The following is a 20,646-nucleotide window of genomic DNA, read 5'->3' as shown; positions in this document are numbered from 1 at the left end:
TGGAATTAGTTTTAAGAAATAGGCTCCCCTAATGATGGGCAGCCTTTATTTAATTCTTCTTTTAGCCAAGAATGTCATAATGTTTAACCACTGAAATGGTACTACTGTTTTCATATTTTTTCACAAAGATGATACAAATGCAATTTGAGTGCAAACATTTCTGATACTCTCAAAAATACTAATATCAAATTCAGGTAAAAAAAATTTTTTTTTTTTACCAAAAACGAATTAGAAAACCGGTAAGTAGCATATGATAATTTAGTTTAAAACTATTGTAGAAAAGCATTAAATGAATAAAAATAATGAAGTCATAAAGGCTGAAATCATAAATGCTTGTGCCTTTAAAGTGTTTTGCACGAATCAATACTCTCCTGACATGACATAACACTGAACAACAGCACCATTAAGCTAAGTAAACTGTCATTCCAAAACCTTTTATTTGTTTTTAAAGCCATTCCTTTTATCCCAATCAAGATTATCATGGATGTTCAAAAGTTTTCTTACCAGTTCCCTTGGTCTCATGTTAAAAAGAATCCTCTCAGCATTCTCGCTGTCGTGTCTGCTTTCCATAATAGCCAGCAAAAGCTTAGAGGCATTGTTCTAGAAATACAGACCAAGTGAATGCAAATTTTAAAACTATTTCATGGATTAATGATTCTCAGCAACTGTTATAATTGAGATTGTAGAGAGCAATATTTTTTATCTGAAAGAACTTTAAACTGCTCATTTCTTTTGTCTTACTTGCATCTTTAAATAGCAATTTTCACATTAATAACAATACAAAGTAAAAGTAACAAACTGGGAAACATTATAAAGGATATTTTAAATATTGAAGAAATGTGATTCTAATACAAAATTGGCTTTCTATAATGCATACAAATGAAATATGCTTTTTTTTTACAATGCTATTTTCTAAGTAGTAGCTTTTGTGACTCCTTTTCATTATGACAATAAAATTAATAGGTAATTATAAAGTGTTTTATGGAAAAGATGTTATATAAAGTGATCTTTCTTAAAAGTTAACTTTAATTACATATACACATATGTATGTACATATATGTGTGTACATATATATGCATATATTATATATCATATATCCATTAGTGTTCTAAGTCATCCTGAACTCATGGAGTAGAAAATAAAATGAATCATGATTGTTAACATTATGGTTATCTCAAGGAGGTGTCACACACATTAAATAATTTTGGCACTTCGGTTAAAATAGTTAGGCAATGAGTTTGCCTAATAAGGCGTTGAAATAGCCCTTATATTTCTTTTTATTTTACATATTTGTTTATGGATGTCTTATGAATCAAACATTCTAGTTGGAAATTTTAGAATGTGGCAGGTATTCATAGTTCCCTGCAAAGTAACTGAGAGAAATAAATCATTAGGAAATTAGGGAAAATGGTGAAAAAAAAATGTATAAGCATACATTTCCCTAAATCCTCCCAAATTTCCTTTTTTCTTTCCATCTTGTATGCCATTCTTTCCATGCTGCCGATGTGACCATCCATGGATGGTCATTTTTTGTTCACTGTTTACTGCTTAGTGTGGCCATGTCCCAATTAGGAAATATCAAAAGACAAGATGGAACAGATCCTGGAAAGCTGTATTGTCTGGGAGGCAGTGCAGAACCCAACATTTCCATGACAAGACAGACCACTGTTCTCAGTGCTGCAGAAGAAACCAGACTGCCAACAGCTGTAAAACCTCAGCTGACGGTGACATCAGTTGGAAGGCCAATCCAAACTACCTGAGGCTTTTCCTCTTCTTTTCTGATTGCCGAGAAGCAGCAAGTGCTGCGGTAAACCAGCAACTCCTCCTCCTAATCCTTTAATCATCCAGCAAAGTTGGAGGGAGGGAGGATGTGAGTGGGCAAAGAAATTTCTTCAGTTTTATTGTTTAAGAATTCCTTTCAATTTGTTTACTTTGCTGTGTTCTTTAATAAATCACATAGCCACTAAGAAGTTAATCACCTTTGTCTTATGAATGAGATTGGTCAATGCAGAGTAAGAGATTACTCAAGAGTGGGGTGGGGGCAGAGCAGACGAGAAGCCATATAGAAATAGTGCTTAATTCTCATATTTCAGAATAATAGTTCATTCCTTTTTCCCTAAGCTAAATTTTGAACCCAGCTAGCAAAGGCAATTAAACTAACCAAACTGTATCCACAGGAGGAGAGGGCATAGGACTTGCAGCCCGCGCCCTCTAGTGAACAGTGGGAGAAAAGCGGACTTTGGGAAAACTTGCACATGCACACACTAAGATATTTTTTGATAAAACTTGACCGATGATATACATGTAGTGCCTTCAAGTGGACAAATTAAACATTATATTCCCTCACCAGTTGATTGATAACCTATTTTTCTGCAACAGCAGAAAATAGGGCTACATGACAAGTATGGACTGATAATGTAACATCAGGAGTGCCACCTGGGATATCTCCCAAGTACGCAAGTACCTAGTTCACACCACTGTCATCAAAAAGCTTATATTTATAGAGAACTCAAATGCAATAAAGAAAGGCCAAATGTTTTAATATTTCAGGCAGTTAGGAAGTCACTTTTTTATAAAATATTAAAATTGCAAATAAAGACAAGTTGAGTAAAACATTCCTCTAAAATGACATTCCTATAAGATTCATAAGTGATGTAAACATTCTATCCTATGCACAATCTTGATTGGAAGCTGAGAGAAATAAGTTTAAATTGCCTTTAAACTGTCTCTATAAATCACTAAAACCATTTTAAAGGTGAAAAAAAATTTCCAGTCCATTTTATATTATGCAAATTTCTCTTCTGCTAACCATCCCCACATCCCTGAAATATAAAGAAGCTTTTACTTAAAACTGTTTCATTTTAACATACTACATTTATTCAGAATCATTTCTGTACCTAAGTATTACCCAATTGTCTTATGCTAGATGATGCAATGTTAATGAAAATAAGAATAAGAACAATAAACTACTAGGAAGAGTTCATGTGTTTGAGTTGTTTCTGGAGTAGAGATGATGGATTTGTGCTGGTCTATGCATATTTCCTTGTGACCAATGGCAAGCAGTCCAGTGTCTAAAAGTGTAGGATGGGGCATGGAAAAGACTGAAGCTAACTGTCCTCCATAAAGCTCTGTCACATACTACCTGTGTTACCTTGCACCACAGAAAGGGTAGCTTACCTTTTTTTTTCTGAATCTTTGGTTCCTGACTGTAAAACATGCATAAGAATAATTATACTATTTACCTCAAACATTTTTATGAAGAAAATATAAACTGCAGAATGAAGGTGAAATGTCATTATTATTGTTAATTTCATGATAATAAATCAAACCATATCATTATGAATGAGATCTAGCAAACTGAGCTCACAAGTTACAGACCCTTAAAGAATTAGTAATGTAGTTAGAGAATGTTATTGTGAAGAACTCAGAAAATTATTTCAAATGTCAATTTTTAAATATTACACAAATACACAAAGGATTTTGTCCAAAGGGGGCACTCCCAAAGTGGGGACTTTCCACCAAGGCAACCATTCTAAGTCTTAAGTTGTTACTTGAGGTATATTGATAGTAGGTGACTTGTCCAGGGTCATTAAACTAGTAATTATTAGAGGTAAGATTTTAAACTAAGCTTTCCTAACTCCAGGCACAGGACTCTGTTCACTATAATATGCTGCATCTATTTAAAATTAAAATTGTTAATATTAAGTAAAAACAATTAAAAGAAGAGGCATATATTTAAATAATAAAATTGTGCTTATAACACAAGTATAAGCAGTAAGGATGCATTAAGCTATCTAGGGATGAAAGACCTCAGAAGTGAATATTATTAGGCAAAATGTTATCTTTCTGGTGGGTTGAAAAGAATGATCTAAGGCTGAGGCTTGGCAGGGTGAATTGATGAAATGATAATATCTTAACATATGGCATTGCTACTACTTCAGAGTAGTTTATTACGATTGTCTGTGAAACACTAAACATTTCTAAATACAAATCATGCATTAAACACTTCTTGCCTCACAACTCTACATCTCAGTAAATATAATGTGTATAACCTTAAAAGACTGTTTTAAAAAGTATTTACTCTAATTATATGGAAAATTGTATTTTATAAATTGTAAATTCAATCTAAAAACTTTCTACTATAGGTGTACCTCTTATACATAATAAGTATATTCCTGAAAAATTATGCACATAAATTGATTTTTTCAGTAAAGGTACTCCTGTATGTCATTTTGGACTTACATATTTTTCAATATTTCATGAAAGCTCTTCTGCAAGGTGCCACCATGCTATGCAGGTAACTCTTGTTTATCAAAAGTTTTACCAGTAAAATACAAGCTGTCAACATTTTGAGTATCATCCTAATTATAGGTTACATCTGTTATGTATGTAGTCTGAGGACCAGCCATAAAGTCAAAAGATGTTTACTGTAAGAATGTAGATCAACAGATTATAAACTTTTTCAGTCACAGTAACTCATAAAGATCTACTTAGGAGAGGGGATCTGATCAACATCAGTAGATAGGCTATCTATTATTAATGTAGGCACAAATCTATGAGGTATTGAAGTATATTATTCGATGTTTTCTCTATTTACCTTATGATAATTAAAATATTTCAAGGCATGGAGCTGTTGAAGAATGTCCATGACTTCTTTATACAGTTAATTTTAAAGTGAAATGTAAAGCTTCTACCGGGAATCTAAATTGAGTTGCATGTTACATAGGTATAAGCTGTCAATTAAATCATGGTGCTACTCAAGTCAAGGATATCAGTTAAATCTTGGTGTGATTCAACTTCAACCCATCCCTTAATCATAGGACCACTGATTTAAAGTTGGAAAGAACATTTAATTTAAACTTCTCATTTGTCACAAGAGGAAATAAATGCTACAAAAAGTTAGATGTCCTTCTCAAAGTCTAGCAGACAGTACTGCAAGCAAGTTGAATACAAGTCTAAATCTTCTAACTGGAAATTCATTATTCCTTACACAATATATACCTCACTTACTACTGAAGATGGGCAGCTATTAGAGTTTAAAGGTTTGTTAAAATTCCCTCATTTTACAGGTAGAGAAGAAAGGTGAAGGGACTGTCCAAAGTAAAAGTAAGTTGGTGACCTCTACGTGATCTCAGATGGGACCTGAAGTTAGGAAGATTCATTTTCCTAAGTTCAAATTTGACCTCAGACACTTACTAGATGTAGGACCCTGGGCAAGTCACCTAACCTTGTTTGCCTCAGTTTCCTCATCTGGAAAATGAGCTGGAGAAGGAAATGGCAAACTGTTCTAGTATCTTTGCCAAGAAAACCCCAAATGGGGTCATGAAGAATCGGACACAACTGAAAATGACTGAAAACAACAAAAACACACAATTTTGTAATTTAACTAGGGGGGCATGATTGAAAGAGTCCACATCAGGGATAGGGAACCTGCAGCATTAAGGCCATAAATGGCCCTCTAGGTTCTCAAATGAAGCCTTTTGACTGAATCCAAACTTCAGAGAACAAATCCTCTTAATAAAAGGATTTGTTCTGTAAAACTTGGACTCAGTCAAAAGGCCCCACCCAAGGACCTAGAAGGCCACATGTGGCCTTGAGGCCACAGGTTCCCCACCCCTAGTCTACATGGTGTGGCATTTGTGAATTTACTTTGTTTATCTAAAACATAAATTCCTAAATATGAATATATGGCTTTTTGTGTACATTCATTTGTACAGTCTCAACAATCAGATAAAGAAAAAATATTATTTGCTCTGCTACTTGAGTCATTACAGATCCTACTGCTGGCAAATGTTTTAATGGTTTGCTTTAAAGACATCATTGAAAAGTCAATGTGTAAAATTACTAATGGTATTTGGATGAATGTGATCTAAAATGAGACAGCAACTCGATCGGAAATAGAGAGTGATAAAACCAAAATAAAATACTTTTACACATTCCAATTAATGATGATGTAGTTGATATTAGATTTGACAATCTAAGTGAAAAGGTTAAAGGATCAGTTAATGTTTGGGTTCCTTGCCCTTCTCTACCTAATTAAAGAAAATAAAAACAGGGGGAGTAGGGAAGTACAGAATGACTTCTAGAATGAACCTCAATAAAACACCATCAAAATGAACACTGCTTCAAATCTCACTTGATGTTAACAGCAGTTTACATATTGTACTTCGATTACTTCTAGCAATCTTGCAGCTGAAAATATACCAATACTTGACTTTTTGCAACACATTTGAAAAATGTAGCACTTAATTATTTTTAAAAAGCTTTATTCCTGTCTTTTATTTTAACATCATAGTTATTCCTGTATATACTTACCTCAACAATTTCCCTACCCACCCACTCCCACTACCAGTAAAACTTCCCTTATAACAACAATGAAAAAAGTTCAGCAAAATCTTTAACATAGTGATCATATCCAACAGCAAAAGCAACATTCTACCCCCATAATCTCCCTACCTCTCCTACGAAAGGAGAGGGGTACATTTATTCCTCTCTTATCTGGGGGCAAGTACAATAATTATAATTATACAACGTTCAACTTATTTTTGCTTTTTTTCATTTATGTGGTTGTATTGTGTATACTGTTTGTCTAGTTTTATTTCCGTCTCCCTACATCAGATCCTACAATTCTTCCAATTTTCTCCATATTCATTATATTTGGTATTCTTATAGCACTATAACATTGCATTATATTCATGTGCCCAGATGAGCACTCACTTTGTTTCCCATTTTTTGCTACTACAACAAAAAAAGTCTTGTTATATTTGGTATCTATGGTAACAAAGGAAATATATTTCTATATTTCACCTCCTGGAAGTAAAAACCAGCAGTGGAATCTCTAGATCATAGGAAATAAACAGTATAGCCCCCTTTTTTGCATAATTTTAAATTGTTTTTCAGAATGCATGTACCAATTCACAGCTCCACCAACAGTTTAGTGTAATTGTCTGCCCTCATTCTCTTAGACATAGATGATATCTTTTTTCTTTGCTAATTTGCTAGGTGAGGTGTAAGTTCAGAGTTATTTTAATTTGCATTTCTCTTGTAATTTATGATTTGTAATAATTTTTTCATATGGTAGTTAGTATTTTGTAATTTCTCTTTTGAGAATTGATTGTTAATTTCCTCTGACCATTCATCTACTGGAAAATGGCTTTTATGGACCTTAACTTTCCGTGATAATTTATATTTAGAATTCTTTTTTTTCTTTACTAAGTATAGGGTTTTAGATACCTTTAGCTGAAGCACCAAATCCATGCGATATTTTCCAAGAGGGTTTATGTCATTCAATATCAGTGCAATGATGATATCAATGCCATTAGACTCATGAGTAGCAATACAAGTCTAGGAAACAAAATGTTTAAGAAATAACATTTACTTTTCAATATAGTGATGCTCTAAGCAATGTATAATACAGACTCTCTAAAGAGGCAGTGTGGTATAGTGGATAGAAAGCTAGCCTTTGAACCAGGAAGACCTGGGTTTGATTCCTGCCTCTGACATATAACTTGCATGTACTCTGGGCAAGTCACTTTACTTTTCAATGTCCTAGGCAACTCTTTTAAAATTATAAATTCCAGAGAAGATACTCACCTTCTGTGGTAGAGAGAATTTCCTGATTTGTGAGTTCTCTAAAGCACTGAAATTCCAAATCTAGTCCCTATGAAATCTAAAAGCCCCAGTTTATTCCGTGTTCTATAGATAACATTTTTTGAAGTAAACTGTATGGAATTTCAAAGCTGAAAAACTGATAAAATATTCCTCAACAAACATTATAAGTTACTATACTCAAATTATGTGGAATTAATTTTATTTCACAGAACTTTTGGGAACCTAAACATAAGGAGTATTCAAGTTTAAATAGGTTATGTGATAGACAGTGGCACCTAGCTTCAAAGTATGATAGAAATTATATCTGTTGCTATGTTAAACATTTTCTCTCAAGAGAGACTAAAGCATGTGTGTGGTCTGACCTACCATATGACTGAACCCATGATATTATGCATCTCCTCACTGTAAAGTTTTTGTTAAATTTAAAATACATAGTGTTCTTATGGTTTTTGCTTTTGGTTTTAGTTTGGGGTTTTTTGTTTATGGTTTTGGGTTGGTGTTTTTGGGGGGGGTTGGGATTTGGCGGGGGGGCGGTATTCATTGTATCAGAGAATTAAACTTAGAGAAAATGCCAGGCAAAGCTCCAGACTTCTTTTGGGAGTTGTATATATATACAACATTGATAAAGGTTTTACCCAGTATATGTGTAATAGTAATTGCTATATTAAGGTTCTTTTTATAATAAAAAGTTTTTCATTTATTCCTCTATTTCAAACATCAATGTTTGTTCTTATAAGTTCCTCTTGTAATTTTTATGTTTTTACAAAAACCTATGAAAAGTCTTTAAAGACATTTTGGTGCAAGATCACATCTCAGAGTTCTACATTCGTTATTATAAAATGCTTAAGTGCATCTTGAAGTCTCTGGGTACATGGCCAGGTGTCACAAGATCATTCTATCTCCCTTTCTTTCCTTCCCCTGAGTGTACCTTCTGTACTCTTACAGTGAATCCCTGATATCTGACTAGAGACCTGAATCAGGGCCAGTCATTTTGGAAGAAAGGCTGAAGTTTGCCTTGGAGGAACACTGTAGGATACTCAAAGTGTCTAATTCAAAGAGCCAAAGAGAGCCTGTTCCAAATTTTTGAGAAAGAATCCTAAAAAAATAAAAGCAAAGAAAGATAAAGAAACCTCACTAGTTCCAAAGGATTGAATTTTTAATCTGACACTGGTTCATAGGAATTTTCCTTTAAAGTCAAACTAAAATATAATATGGTAAAGTATTCATTTGTCTATAATTCAGTATTTGCATGTTCAGATAGGAAAGGGGGAAAGTCTGATGAGGCCAAGGGAAAGAAAAATCACTTTTAAAAGTATACAAATAACTAATTTGTTCAGTAACTTGCTTCTTTAGCTCACAACTCAATCATAAATTCTTTTGAGCTTGGGGCTATATTTTATAGTTACCTGATTCTCATGGCATGGTCCTTGGCAATATTCAGTTAAACTCTCCAGGGTCTGGTTCACTAGAGCGACATTCCTCTCATTGATATACAACCCCAACAGACCTAGCCCTCCAGTTGTACTTCCACAAATGCAGTCTAAGAACTGAAGAGTCTCACAAACAAGATTATAATTGGTTTTGTTGTTTTGATTCCTCAAGAAGTTCTGAAATCAAAGTAATACAAATGAGTAAAAAGAATCACTGTCATTCATTTTCATTTCTCCACATTCTATTTATCTCAAAAAGCAACAACACAGCAAAGCTATATCAAATGGCTAATTATTCAGGAGTATCCAAATATATTAGATTTCTACAAAGTTTTGCCTCAAATGTTGTTTAATCCTACTAATACTCTTAGAATAAGTATTTCTAAATGTCACTATTTCCAAAATTTACAGAGAACATAGTTTTAAAGAGATATTTCCAGGCCAGAATTTCCCAGCAATGTTCTGCTTGATGTGGGTTCCATGAGAAAATTCTAGTGCTAGCAATATTTTTTCCTCTAAAATATTAAATAAAAATTATCTATTATTAGACATGTCTATTAGATAGCATTTACTGGTAGAAAAAATAGGTTTAGTTTCATCTATTTTGCTCTGAAATTTCCCTGCCCCCCTTCTTTATTGCAGAGGATATTAAATATCTCCAAATTGCCTTCAGCCTGAATTTATGGATTCTGCCAAAATATTTAAAATTCCTCTAAAAAATTTGGCTAAATTAGTTCTGATCTAGGTTAAAGAAAAGGAATTGCACTACTGACAGTTGTTTTTACTAATTTATTTTTTAAAAGTCCTCATTTTTAGGTCCCTTCTCTTCACTCCTACCTAAAGGGAAACCATTCATACTGCTTCATCATGGAAGCGTTCTCTCTTTTCTCAACATAAACAAGCTGGATCAGGTTCTTTCCAGTTTTTACTCATGTTTAAATTAGTAAAACTGTATATTTTAGTCTAAGATTTTAAAAGCAAAACACAATCCATTTATTGGTTTAGATCATAGGACATCATACCTGTAATTCTCGGTTGTGATTCTCACAAAGTAGTTGAAGAAATCTCAGAATCGGTTGCATGATTGCAATAGTAGGGGTCATCGTTACTTCATCAGCACACTTTTCATCTGTATTTCCAGCATCTGTTCCTGTGCACATGAGATCTATTTCTGGATCCATTTCTCTTCGATATACACAGTATGCTTTGGATGTTGCTGAAGATGCTTCTGTTAACTGCCCTTTCATTCCCTCTTTTAAATGCATAGATGGATCTCTTACTGAAAACAAAATAATTCTCTTATTCTTATTGGGATAATTTCACCTTGCATATTGAAAAGAGAAAAACATTTTAAAAATAAGGAAATTATCATGGTACCTAAGTCTTCTTCAAAAACAAAAATCAATTGAAATTCAAATGGAACACAAATTATGATCATAAACTATAGGTTCTCCAAGTTGCAAAAGGCTCAACATTCCCATGTTTTTTATGTTAGCAAAGATATAAAAATAAACAGAGCAATAAAATGTGGCAAACTTCAAAACATGAATTTTTTTGTTTTTAATATCATTTCCTTCCTCCATATCACCTCAAATAACAAAAACCTTTTTAGTACAGTGTAGAAATCATAATCACTGTTCAAAAACCCAAGAAAATCTGACTTTCAAAAACAGCTTTATTAAGTGGATGTTTAAATTTGAGCTGATTATAAAATTATTATTTGAAATATGGCACATATTATTTATATTTCAATATGTTCCTGTCACTATATGTTCCTGTCACTAGTATATATGATGATGGTTTCTTTTCTCAAATTTAGCTCCATAGAACTAATTCAAGTATGCATTTCAGGAGTATAATGACTCAACTTTGAATATTCTTGATTGTAGAATAGGTAGCCCAAGAGCTCTCATTCTCTCCCCTCCTTAAATACAATTATTCCCTTCTCCTGTTCCCCCCAATAGACACACACACACACACACACACACACACACACACACACACACAATTATATTATTATAATATACCATTACTAAACCCATCTTTACCTCTCATTCTTGGACTAGACGCTATTAGATCACTGTCATCATCCTTCTTCTTGCTGCCTAAATCTATGGTATTCACCGTCACAGTTGACCGTATCTCTTTCTGGGCAGCCTTCATATGGTCATATAAGACTTTAAAAAACTTTTCAGATTTTTTTTGTTCATGCAGTTGCTGGTAAGAAGAATACTGCCAGAAAAATATATATATATATATATATTTTAGGAGAAATACTTAGTGTTTCATTCTTATACCAAAAGCATTGAAGAGAAAACCATACATATCAGATACTGGCAATGATTGTATTACAAAGTGACAGGTTTTTGCCAGGGTAAATACTACTAACATCTTATATTTACTTGCTAATTATGTTGCTAATTATATATTATATTGCTATCTACTTTCTATCCAATTATATTGCTAATAATTATATTATTACTGATAGCATGTATTTAGGGTTTTCTTTTCACCTTTTTTCATTTACAACCATAAATTTGTGTTTAAAAGATTGTCAAGGGCATCATACAAAGTTATATACAATAAAAATGATTCACATCCTATAAAATTCATCGTTATGTTTTCCTAATTATCTTAACCAAAAAGAATTTGTTAAGTATTTATTACACACTGAAGCCTTACTATCATGTCAACCCTGGGATATGTGTATAGATGATTCCTCTTTTTCAAAAGGTTCTTTCAAAGGTCTGGTGTTAGGAGAGAGATAAATTTTTGATACAACATAGTCCCTGTCCTCATGAAACATAAAGTTTAATGGGACAGGGACATATAAAGACAACTAAAACACACAATAATGCATGATCTGTGAATTAAAAAGGGTTGAAGCGTTGTTTGTTTTTTATATTATGTGAAGTCTAAGAAGAGAAAAGGTCATTACTGACAGGTAGAATCAAGAAAGCTTCATGGAGGAGGAGACATCTGAATTAGACTTTAAAGAAAGACTAGAAATTCATCCAGAGAAGAGGAGCAAGGATAACATTCCAGACGAAAGGGATTATGAGAATATTAAGCACATGGGTGGCAAAGTATAGTATTCCGGGGGGCGGAGGGGGAAGAATACAGGGCACAGAGTGGTATCTCAATAACAACAGACACTTGTATGGAAGTTAGTAAACACTTTGTGCTAAGCTTTGTGCTAAACAATAGTGATACAAATACAGACAATCTCTGACCTCGAGGATCTTACATTCTGATGGGGGACGATCACATGGCAGGGAGAGAGAGTGAAGGTACATGGCAGGGGTATAGTTTTCAAGTACAGAAGCCAAGAATGATGCTGAGGGGGATGAAAGCCAGCTGAGGCCCTTCCACAAAACAGAGGCTTCAGGAGGAATTCACCAATGGGAGAAGGTATGTTTGTAGTGGGAAACTTGCAGAGGGATCTTCCAAGTGTAAAGGCTGTAGGAGCAGTCAGAAGTTACAGGGAAAGGAGGGCCCAGGTTCTGAAGATATTTCCAGGAAAAGACAAGATCCAGAGTGTAGAAATTGATGGATAGGAACTGATGAACTTCCAACCTAACTCTGCTTTATGGTTAACCGTTCCATAGACTCCAGTTAATCTCTTTATAAGGCATATAAATTTTGAAATACTGCATAAGAAAAATAATCAAAATATTGAAGAAATTCAAAAACATCTAATCCAATAACTTAATGCTTCCCCAAACCTTTTAACATCTGGCAAAAGATAGGGGAAAAAAGAAATGTTGTATACCCAGCCCATAGCTGGAAGCAGCCAGGAGATAAAAGAGATAGGTTAAAGGACTTGAATTCAAAAGAAGTGGACTAACCTTCTAGACAAATCACTTCTGCTCCATCCCACAGTACACAATAGTTAGCTACAAGACCAATTCAGCTTTTTTTTTTCCTCCTTTACTCTGAGACTCTGAAAAGACCTAAGGGATGGGGGCCAGAAGGGAAGAAGAAACCCAAGACCAATTTTGCTCCCTACATGACCTTGGGCAAATCACAAGTCAGAGTTTCAGTTTCTTTATCTGTAAAATGAGGGTTAAATCAGTGATCTCTATGTGTGGCTTACAACTAAATCTGTGATCCCAGGAAAGTTTATAGGAAGGAAGTTTTTCTGGTTTTTATAAGTAAAAACATGGACTTGGAACTAAGGAATGAATTCAAGACATAACACTTTTTTTTAGTAACTTATAAGGAAACAGTAGAACAAACTCCTTAACATATTTTGAACACAATGTAAGAGGATTAATATGGTAATGAGTCAAAGCAGGCTGTGGGTATAGTTGGTAGGTGTATTTGTCACCGAGAGCATTTAAGAGGTACTACTCCCACCTTGTCACAGACACCTACTTGCTCATCAATGGGATTGCTACAGATGGGAAAGCAAAAACCCAGTTCCATATATGGTATTATCCTCATTAAATAGTGTAGAATATCATCCCTGTTACATATGTGACATAAAACCCTCGTATATAAAGATAGAAAAATAAGCAAACAGGTATATAATACATAGTAACTGATGTTTTCTCAGTCACCCTTTGGGGGCAGTAATGCCTGAGTTTTTTTTCCATGTCATTAGTATCCTCCACTCTTTTGGATACCCTGAGATGTCCTCACATATAGCATAGATCTCCACTCTATACAATTGGTCTAGTTCAGTTGTTTTTTCCCAACTCTTCAGCAGTATTTCTATATCTTCTACAAATATATCTTGAACTGTGATGGTACTGTACTTGGTGGTGAAAAATCTTGCAATTCTTTTCTTTCATTCACGTTTTTTAATCTTCTCTTAGTTTCTTCTTGAAATGTCCTCAGGATGACTTTGCATAGCTGGGCTCTTGCCAAGTTTTCTTTAAATTGGTTTTACCCTCTGTTGTTTCCCTTTGTTTTATGAGGCAATACTGCTCATAATCCTGCACAATCCTTCTCTGTAAGATTTTATAAATAAGTTTATGTTTGAAATCGATATTCTCCTTGACTTCCATATCTCTCTTCTTAGCAAATAAATTGAATGTATGCTTAATAGGACAGTTTTTAGGTTCCTTTAGTTTCCTAGTTATGGCAATTGATTTGTATCAGTTTAATTTTTATGCGAAATTATAATTGGTGTTTCTACTCTTTCCACCATCCATATCATATTTTTGTCATAAATAACCTAATAGGTTGAATTTGTTTTTAATTACATCCCATATCTTTTCCTCATTTTAATCTTTCTTCTAGCTTGTTATGAATTTTTATCTTTGCTCTAATAAATTGGTGGTATAATTGCATACCGATAGCTGATTCAAGAATGATTCTCTTGCCAGTATCAACTGACTGATTCCCTGTTCATTAAATATGATCTGTTTTAGTGCTTCCCATGTTCAAAGCATTCTGTTGTTTTTTCCTTGAAGAAAGTATTCATGATCCCTATGGATGAGGCTTACTTCAAGGTAATTCTCTTTGGCTAGTATAGAACTCATGTGTCCTTACTTAGTTATCTTTTGTTTCTTTTTTGCCAAATTTTCGACCACTTCCATATTTTTGAGTTCCAAATCTGTCACTGCCTTTACTACTTTGGCAGAGAATCTTCATCACAGATATATTCTAATTTGGCTACTCTGTTGTTTGCCTTCATTTGTTATGCTTTGAGACTGCTGACCTCTGTCCTAATGTCCTTCCTATTTTCTTTTAAAAAATTTATTTATATTTTGAATTATTTTGGAGTTGTTCCATGATTTCTGAGGAATCCATGGAATTTTCTTTTCATTAGGGGGTTTGGCTGAGATTGATTGATTGATGGATTGAGGTCTTTCTAAAACATTTTACTAACTTTTTTCTTTTGTTTTTATGAGTCTCCCTCTTATTCTGACTTCATCTGTTTAAGGAGCTCCTGGTGAAGAAACTACCTATATCACTGAAGATGAGGAACTATTTTGTAATTTATATTCCTGGAGAGTAGAAGGGGCAATGAGAGTTTAAGTGAATTGCCCAAGGTCACGCAGTCAACATGTATAAGAAGTGGAACTTGAACCCAGTCCAAACTTATGGCAAAATTAGCTCTCTATCCACCGTACAACAATACTGGCTAGCTTATGAATCTTGCTGTTGGTTTACCTTATGAATGTTTAATCTTTTAGTATCATTTTGTCTCCCTTTTTTTCATTTTTCATTTTGTGTCCCTTTGGCAATCTGGCGAAGCCTATGAACCTCTTAGAATAAAGCTTTAAAATGCATAAAATAAATATAATTACAAAAAATATCAATTACATTGAACTAAAGATTCAATTTTCCCCACACAAGTTTACAAACTCCCCAAAATTTATTAAGATATCCTTTGTGGGTCCATATACCCCAGATAAAGAACATGTACTTTTTGGACTTTTTGTCTGTTCAGACTCTTCTGTATCTCCCCATTAACTTGTCTCAACCTTCTCTCCTCAATCTATAGATCTCCCACTGCTGCAACATATCCTTTTCTCCTACCCAGCTACCCAAGGCAGGGTGTCCTCAGCCTCTGCAAGTAGGAGTGAGAGTGGAACTTGTTTGGTTCCTTCACAGAGTAAAATCCATGAGGAAAAGATTGATGCCAGCTATGCTTCTGGTTCCATTTCTCGTGGCCATCCTACTGAAAATGAGCCTCTTCATAATTATGCTGGTCCTTAGAAAACAGACAGTCTATTTTCCAAAGCATTTTGTTCTAACTTGAAAAAATGTTTCCATCATGTTGTGGTTTTTCATTTTAAGGATATTATATCACGTACCATAATTTGAAATATAACAGCGACATCCTGTCATAAGATCACAAGAGTTAAGTTGAGAGGAACCCTAAAGATCATCTAGTACATCTCCATTTTACAGAAAAGGAAATTAAGGCCCACAGAGGTTAGGTGACACTGGGCAAGGTCTTCTAATTAAAAATCCAATGCTTTTTCCTCTATGCCACACTGCACCCTCTACTGATTCTTCCTAACCACTTATATCTAATCAGTTGCCAAATCTTGTCAGTTCTACTTCCACAGTACCTCTCACATTGGCCTCTGTTCACATTATCACTACTCCAGTTGAGATTCTCATTACTTCTTGCCTAGACTATTTTCATAGTGTCTCAACGGGTCTTACTGCTTCCAGTCTCTCCTCTCTCCAACCCATTATCCGTACCACTACCAAAATTACCTTCCCAAAGTATAGGCCTAACCATGCCACTTTCTCATGCTAAAGTCTTCAGTGGCTACCACCACTAGGATGAGAAACAAACACCTCAAGCTCTCCATTATCTGGCTCTAATCACTTTTATCAGATGCAATACACATCATTCCTTCTGCCTCCTTCATGTGCTCTATATTCCAGATAAACTGGCCAGTACCTTTGTGCAGCATGTGCTTCATGCCTAAAAATGCATCTCTCATCACCACTGCTTCTCAGAAACTTTCTATAGTAGTAAGGCAAAATTCATGACCTTGAGTAGTAAGGCAAAATTCATGACCTTGGAGAGGGCCATGTACATGCCTGAGGGGTTCAGAATGGCAAAGTATAAGGAACATTCTAGGTAGAAGGCAGAGGAAGTATGACACTTATTTAGACTCCAGCAAATCAAAATCAAGGACCAATGCCCCCAATTTGATATAGTAGTAATAATGTTCCAAAATCAGTAAGCCTACCTCAGTGTAGTAACAAGGAAATTATAACAAAATATTATAGCAAGGAACCAAGTCATCTCATAACTTCCCCTCAGTGCTGGAGCCTTCCTATAAATGATCACTCATGAATCCTAACTCTCTGCTCAGCACTCTCTCCTGCAGCCCCACTGATTCTGAGTTCCTTGATCTCTGCAACTCTTTCCTGTTCAGCACTCTCCACTCTGCACTCTCTCTTGATGCTAGTTCTCTGCTTCTGAATCCTCCCACTCTCCACTCCACTGCTCCCAGTCCTTTCTGCTGCTCCCCACTCTGGGATCTCTTTTGATACAGTCCTAGCCATCAGCTGATTGACTAGAATTCAGCACATATACCATTGGCTCTGGTCTCAGCAACTCTCCTTAGGGCCCTGCGGGCTTCACACCTCTCCAAAACTAGCAAACTAATCTACTAACTAGCCTGGGGCCTCACACCTGGTTAGTGAAAGGGTGTGGGCCTATCTTTAATCCCTCCCTTTGTTGGCCCCACCAGAGGTCTATTTCAATGGGAGGGGTGTGTTGGCAAACAAAATGGGTTCTTAGCACTCAGTTCAACCAAGTGCCCTTGAAGAGGTTGGCCTTTGTTTCCTTGATTAGATTGGGAGTCCTTAGTGACCTCCTTGCCTCAGGGGAGGGCCTAGTGTACATGGGTTTGAGTGACATGTTTGGGACATCAAAGGCTTTTTGACCACCTGGGTTTAAGTTGCCTCTTTGTGACGATTTTAGGTCACATGGGTGACTCACATGTGTGACTCACACTTGACCCTGAAAAAGATATAAAACCAGGGGTTGGCTTTCTTTTTTTCAGAGCTGTTACCCACAGCCATGGTGGCACATGTGACCCTGGGCCAGCTCTTGTTATGAGCTCCCAGGCTGAACTTAGATGTTGGTAACTATGAATTGTATTTGGCCTCTCTGTTGATATTTGTAATTTGTTTGTATTCGCTCTGAAGTTCAGGGTGCTGGCTTTTTCCCCTGAACTAAGTGAATGGTATTTGTATGCTGAATTAAAATAAGCTTGTTAACCCCTTAATGTTGCTTTCCTTACTAAAGCAGATCAAAAGAACCTGGGCTTTTGTAGCGTGCTTGTTGTTGGGCTTGTGTTGGTCTTTCACCCCCACAACAGCTGCTAGCTGGATTGCTGAAACAGAAGGAAAGATCTTTTACTTACAAATTGGCTTTACACTTTCTCTCCATTCAAGGCTCAGCTCAATTAGCATTTTGTATATAAAACCTTCCAGAATCATCCCAAATATTGGTACACTATCCCCTCCTCAAATTACTTTGTGCTGATTGTCTCAAATTACCTAACAGCAACTTGTGTTCATACTGCAGGTCTCTAGTAGAATGCAATCTCCTCAAGGGAAGGAACTATTTCATGTCAATGTATGTATCCCCACTGAACAGCCCAATATGCTATACACTGTTAAATCTAAATAAATGCTCAATTAAATTATCCAAAAGGTATCACAGAAAAATGTAAATGGGACTAGAACTAGACTTTTTTAAAATGTTATTTGTTTTCATGTTACAAACATTTACAGATTTTATAGATTTTGTAATATGTCCCTTTGTGAGAGGTCTTTTGTCACAAAGTAAAACAGTTAAGTAAAACTAATAATACAGTGACCTTATCTGGAAGTGAATGCAATGTTTCACATCTGTAGCAGGTCCCCTCTCTATTTCTTTAAATTAAAAGAAATCTTTTTTCTCTCCCTCGTGTCCCAACTGCATTGAAAGAAAAAGAAAAGAAAATCAAACTATTTATGATGAATATGCATAGACAATGAAAACAAATTCTCTCATTGGCTATATTAAAATATATTGTCTGTGTATGTCTCATTCTATCACCTCTTTGTAATAAATGGCTTGTTTCATCATCAATACTCTGAGATCAAGCATGGTCATTGTATTAATTAAAGTTCTTACAGCTTTCAAAGTTTTTTTTTGTTTTGTTTTTACAGTATTGTTGTTATATAAATTGTTCTCCTGGTTCTGCTCATTTCATTGTTTATATGTGGATAAAAGTCCTCAAAACTGTTCATTTTTATAATATTGATATTATAGTATAAATTGTTCTGGTTCTGTTTACTTCTCTCTAGTTCACATAAGTCTTTCTATGGTTTTTCCAAATCATCTGTTTTTTTTGTTTCAGTAGTAATCCATCACATTCATTTGCCACAATTTACTCATTATACAACAATGCTACAAGATGAGTGCTGTTATCATCCCTATCTTAGAGGGGAGGAAACTGAGGCAAACAGGGTTAAGTGATGTGGCCAGGATCACACAGCCATTAAGTGTCTGAGAACACATTTGAACTCAGGTCTTCCCCACTCTAGGTCTGATACTCTATCCACTGTGCCACTGAGGAACTGTTGAGCCTCACTGTTTGTTCCCATTTCTTTTCAATATTTCTCTTGAGATTCTTTAACTTTTTTCCTCCATATGAATTTGTTATTATTTTTTCTAATTCTATAAACTAAACCTCTGTCATTTAATTGGTATAGCACTGTATAAGTTAATTAATTTAGGTAGTATAATCATTTTTATTGTATCTGCTCATCCTAATTATGAGTAGTAAATATTCTCTAATTATTTAGCCATTTATTTCTGTATACAATTGTTTGTGGATGTATTTATATAGTTCTTGTGTGTATCTTAGAATGTAGTATTCAAGTATTCATACCTTCTGTAGTAATTTTAAGAGGAATTTTTCTTTCTATGTCTTCCTACTCAGTTTATTGGTATTATATGGAAATACTGGTGATTTTGTGGACCTATTTTCTATTCTGCAATTTGCTGAAGTTATTAATTATTAAGTTATTTTGTTAACTCTTTAAGGTTATATACACCATCATGTCATCAGCAAAAAAAAAAAACTTTACTTTTCTTTCTTCTTTACCTATGGTTATTTCAATTTCTTTTTCTTATCCTATTGCTTGAGCCAGCATTTCTAACACTAGGTGATGACAATGGACATCTTTGTTTCCCCTCTGAATTTACTGGAAAGGATTCTAGCTTATTTCTTACACAAATAATGATAGTTCTTTGTTTTAGATATGTACTATTTAACATTACAAGGAAAGGTCTACTTCTTCCCATGTTTTCTAGTGTTTTAATGGAAATGGGTGTTGTATTTTGTCAAAAACGTTTTTCAGACAAAATTCAAAATCAGCTGCCTCCACCAAGGGGGAATCTAAAGAATTCCTAAAGATAACTAGAAGAAATGCCAAAGAGAGATACTTCTATCAAGGACTAATCACAGATCTTTTTGCCCCAGGAAAAATCAACTAGAAAACCATTCTAAAGGTCCAGCTTTTGCTTAGGCAACGCCTTTGGAAAGAACCAGACTGAATATCTGAAGACAGTGGATAATTGGACTGTTTTCAAACCAAAGGTTAGCAACCCCGTTACTTTCACAGAGCAAACTTTACTTCATGTAATCTATGCTTTAACACCAATTATTTGAAAAGTTTGTTTATTTTTTTAATAAGGAAGCAGTGGTGTTTTACAGTCATTACTGCCCTTCACTTTCTCCAAGGCAATGACCAGATGTAGTGTTACTGAATAGCTAAGGTAATAAAAGTTAGCCTTTCTCCATAATAATTCTTCATCATGGTAAGAGTGATAGATTTGGAATAGATGACTTGTATTCAAATACTAAGGTCCTGACACCTACTCCCTATGTGACCTTAGGCAAGTGTGACCTCTGTGGACTTTGAGAGGCTTAGACCAGATGATCTCTATAGTCCCTTCCAGCTCTAAAGCCATAATCCTGTGAACTAGAGACACAACAGAGTCTGAAGCACAAAGGAAGCAAGAAGCCTGAAATATTATGATTTAGAGATGAAATTATGATCATAGGTTCTTAGATTTATAGTTGGAAGAGGTTTAAAAAATGTCATCTAGTTCAGTACATTC

General features: G+C 34.8%; 1 protein-coding gene across 1 annotated transcript in view; it reads right to left on the bottom strand.

The window, feature by feature from the left end:
• ITPR2 (inositol 1,4,5-trisphosphate receptor type 2) overlaps nt 1-20,646 on the bottom strand; it is a 545,841-nt gene that overhangs the window by 165,692 nt on the left and 359,503 nt on the right. Inside the window, exons 40-44 of the mRNA XM_036758879.1 lie at nt 11,090-11,273; nt 10,064-10,320; nt 9,018-9,218; nt 7,234-7,344; nt 505-600 (exon numbers count right to left, since the gene is read on the bottom strand). Of these exons, the coding sequence (XP_036614774.1) occupies nt 505-600; nt 7,234-7,344; nt 9,018-9,218; nt 10,064-10,320; nt 11,090-11,273 (849 nt within the window). The remainder of the gene's footprint in view (nt 1-504; nt 601-7,233; nt 7,345-9,017; nt 9,219-10,063; nt 10,321-11,089; nt 11,274-20,646) is intronic.

This window comes from Trichosurus vulpecula, chromosome 5, assembly GCF_011100635.1.
Source record: "Trichosurus vulpecula isolate mTriVul1 chromosome 5, mTriVul1.pri, whole genome shotgun sequence".
Taxonomy (NCBI): domain Eukaryota; kingdom Metazoa; phylum Chordata; class Mammalia; order Diprotodontia; family Phalangeridae; genus Trichosurus; species Trichosurus vulpecula.
This window is presented reverse-complemented; position numbering and strand designations above follow the sequence as displayed.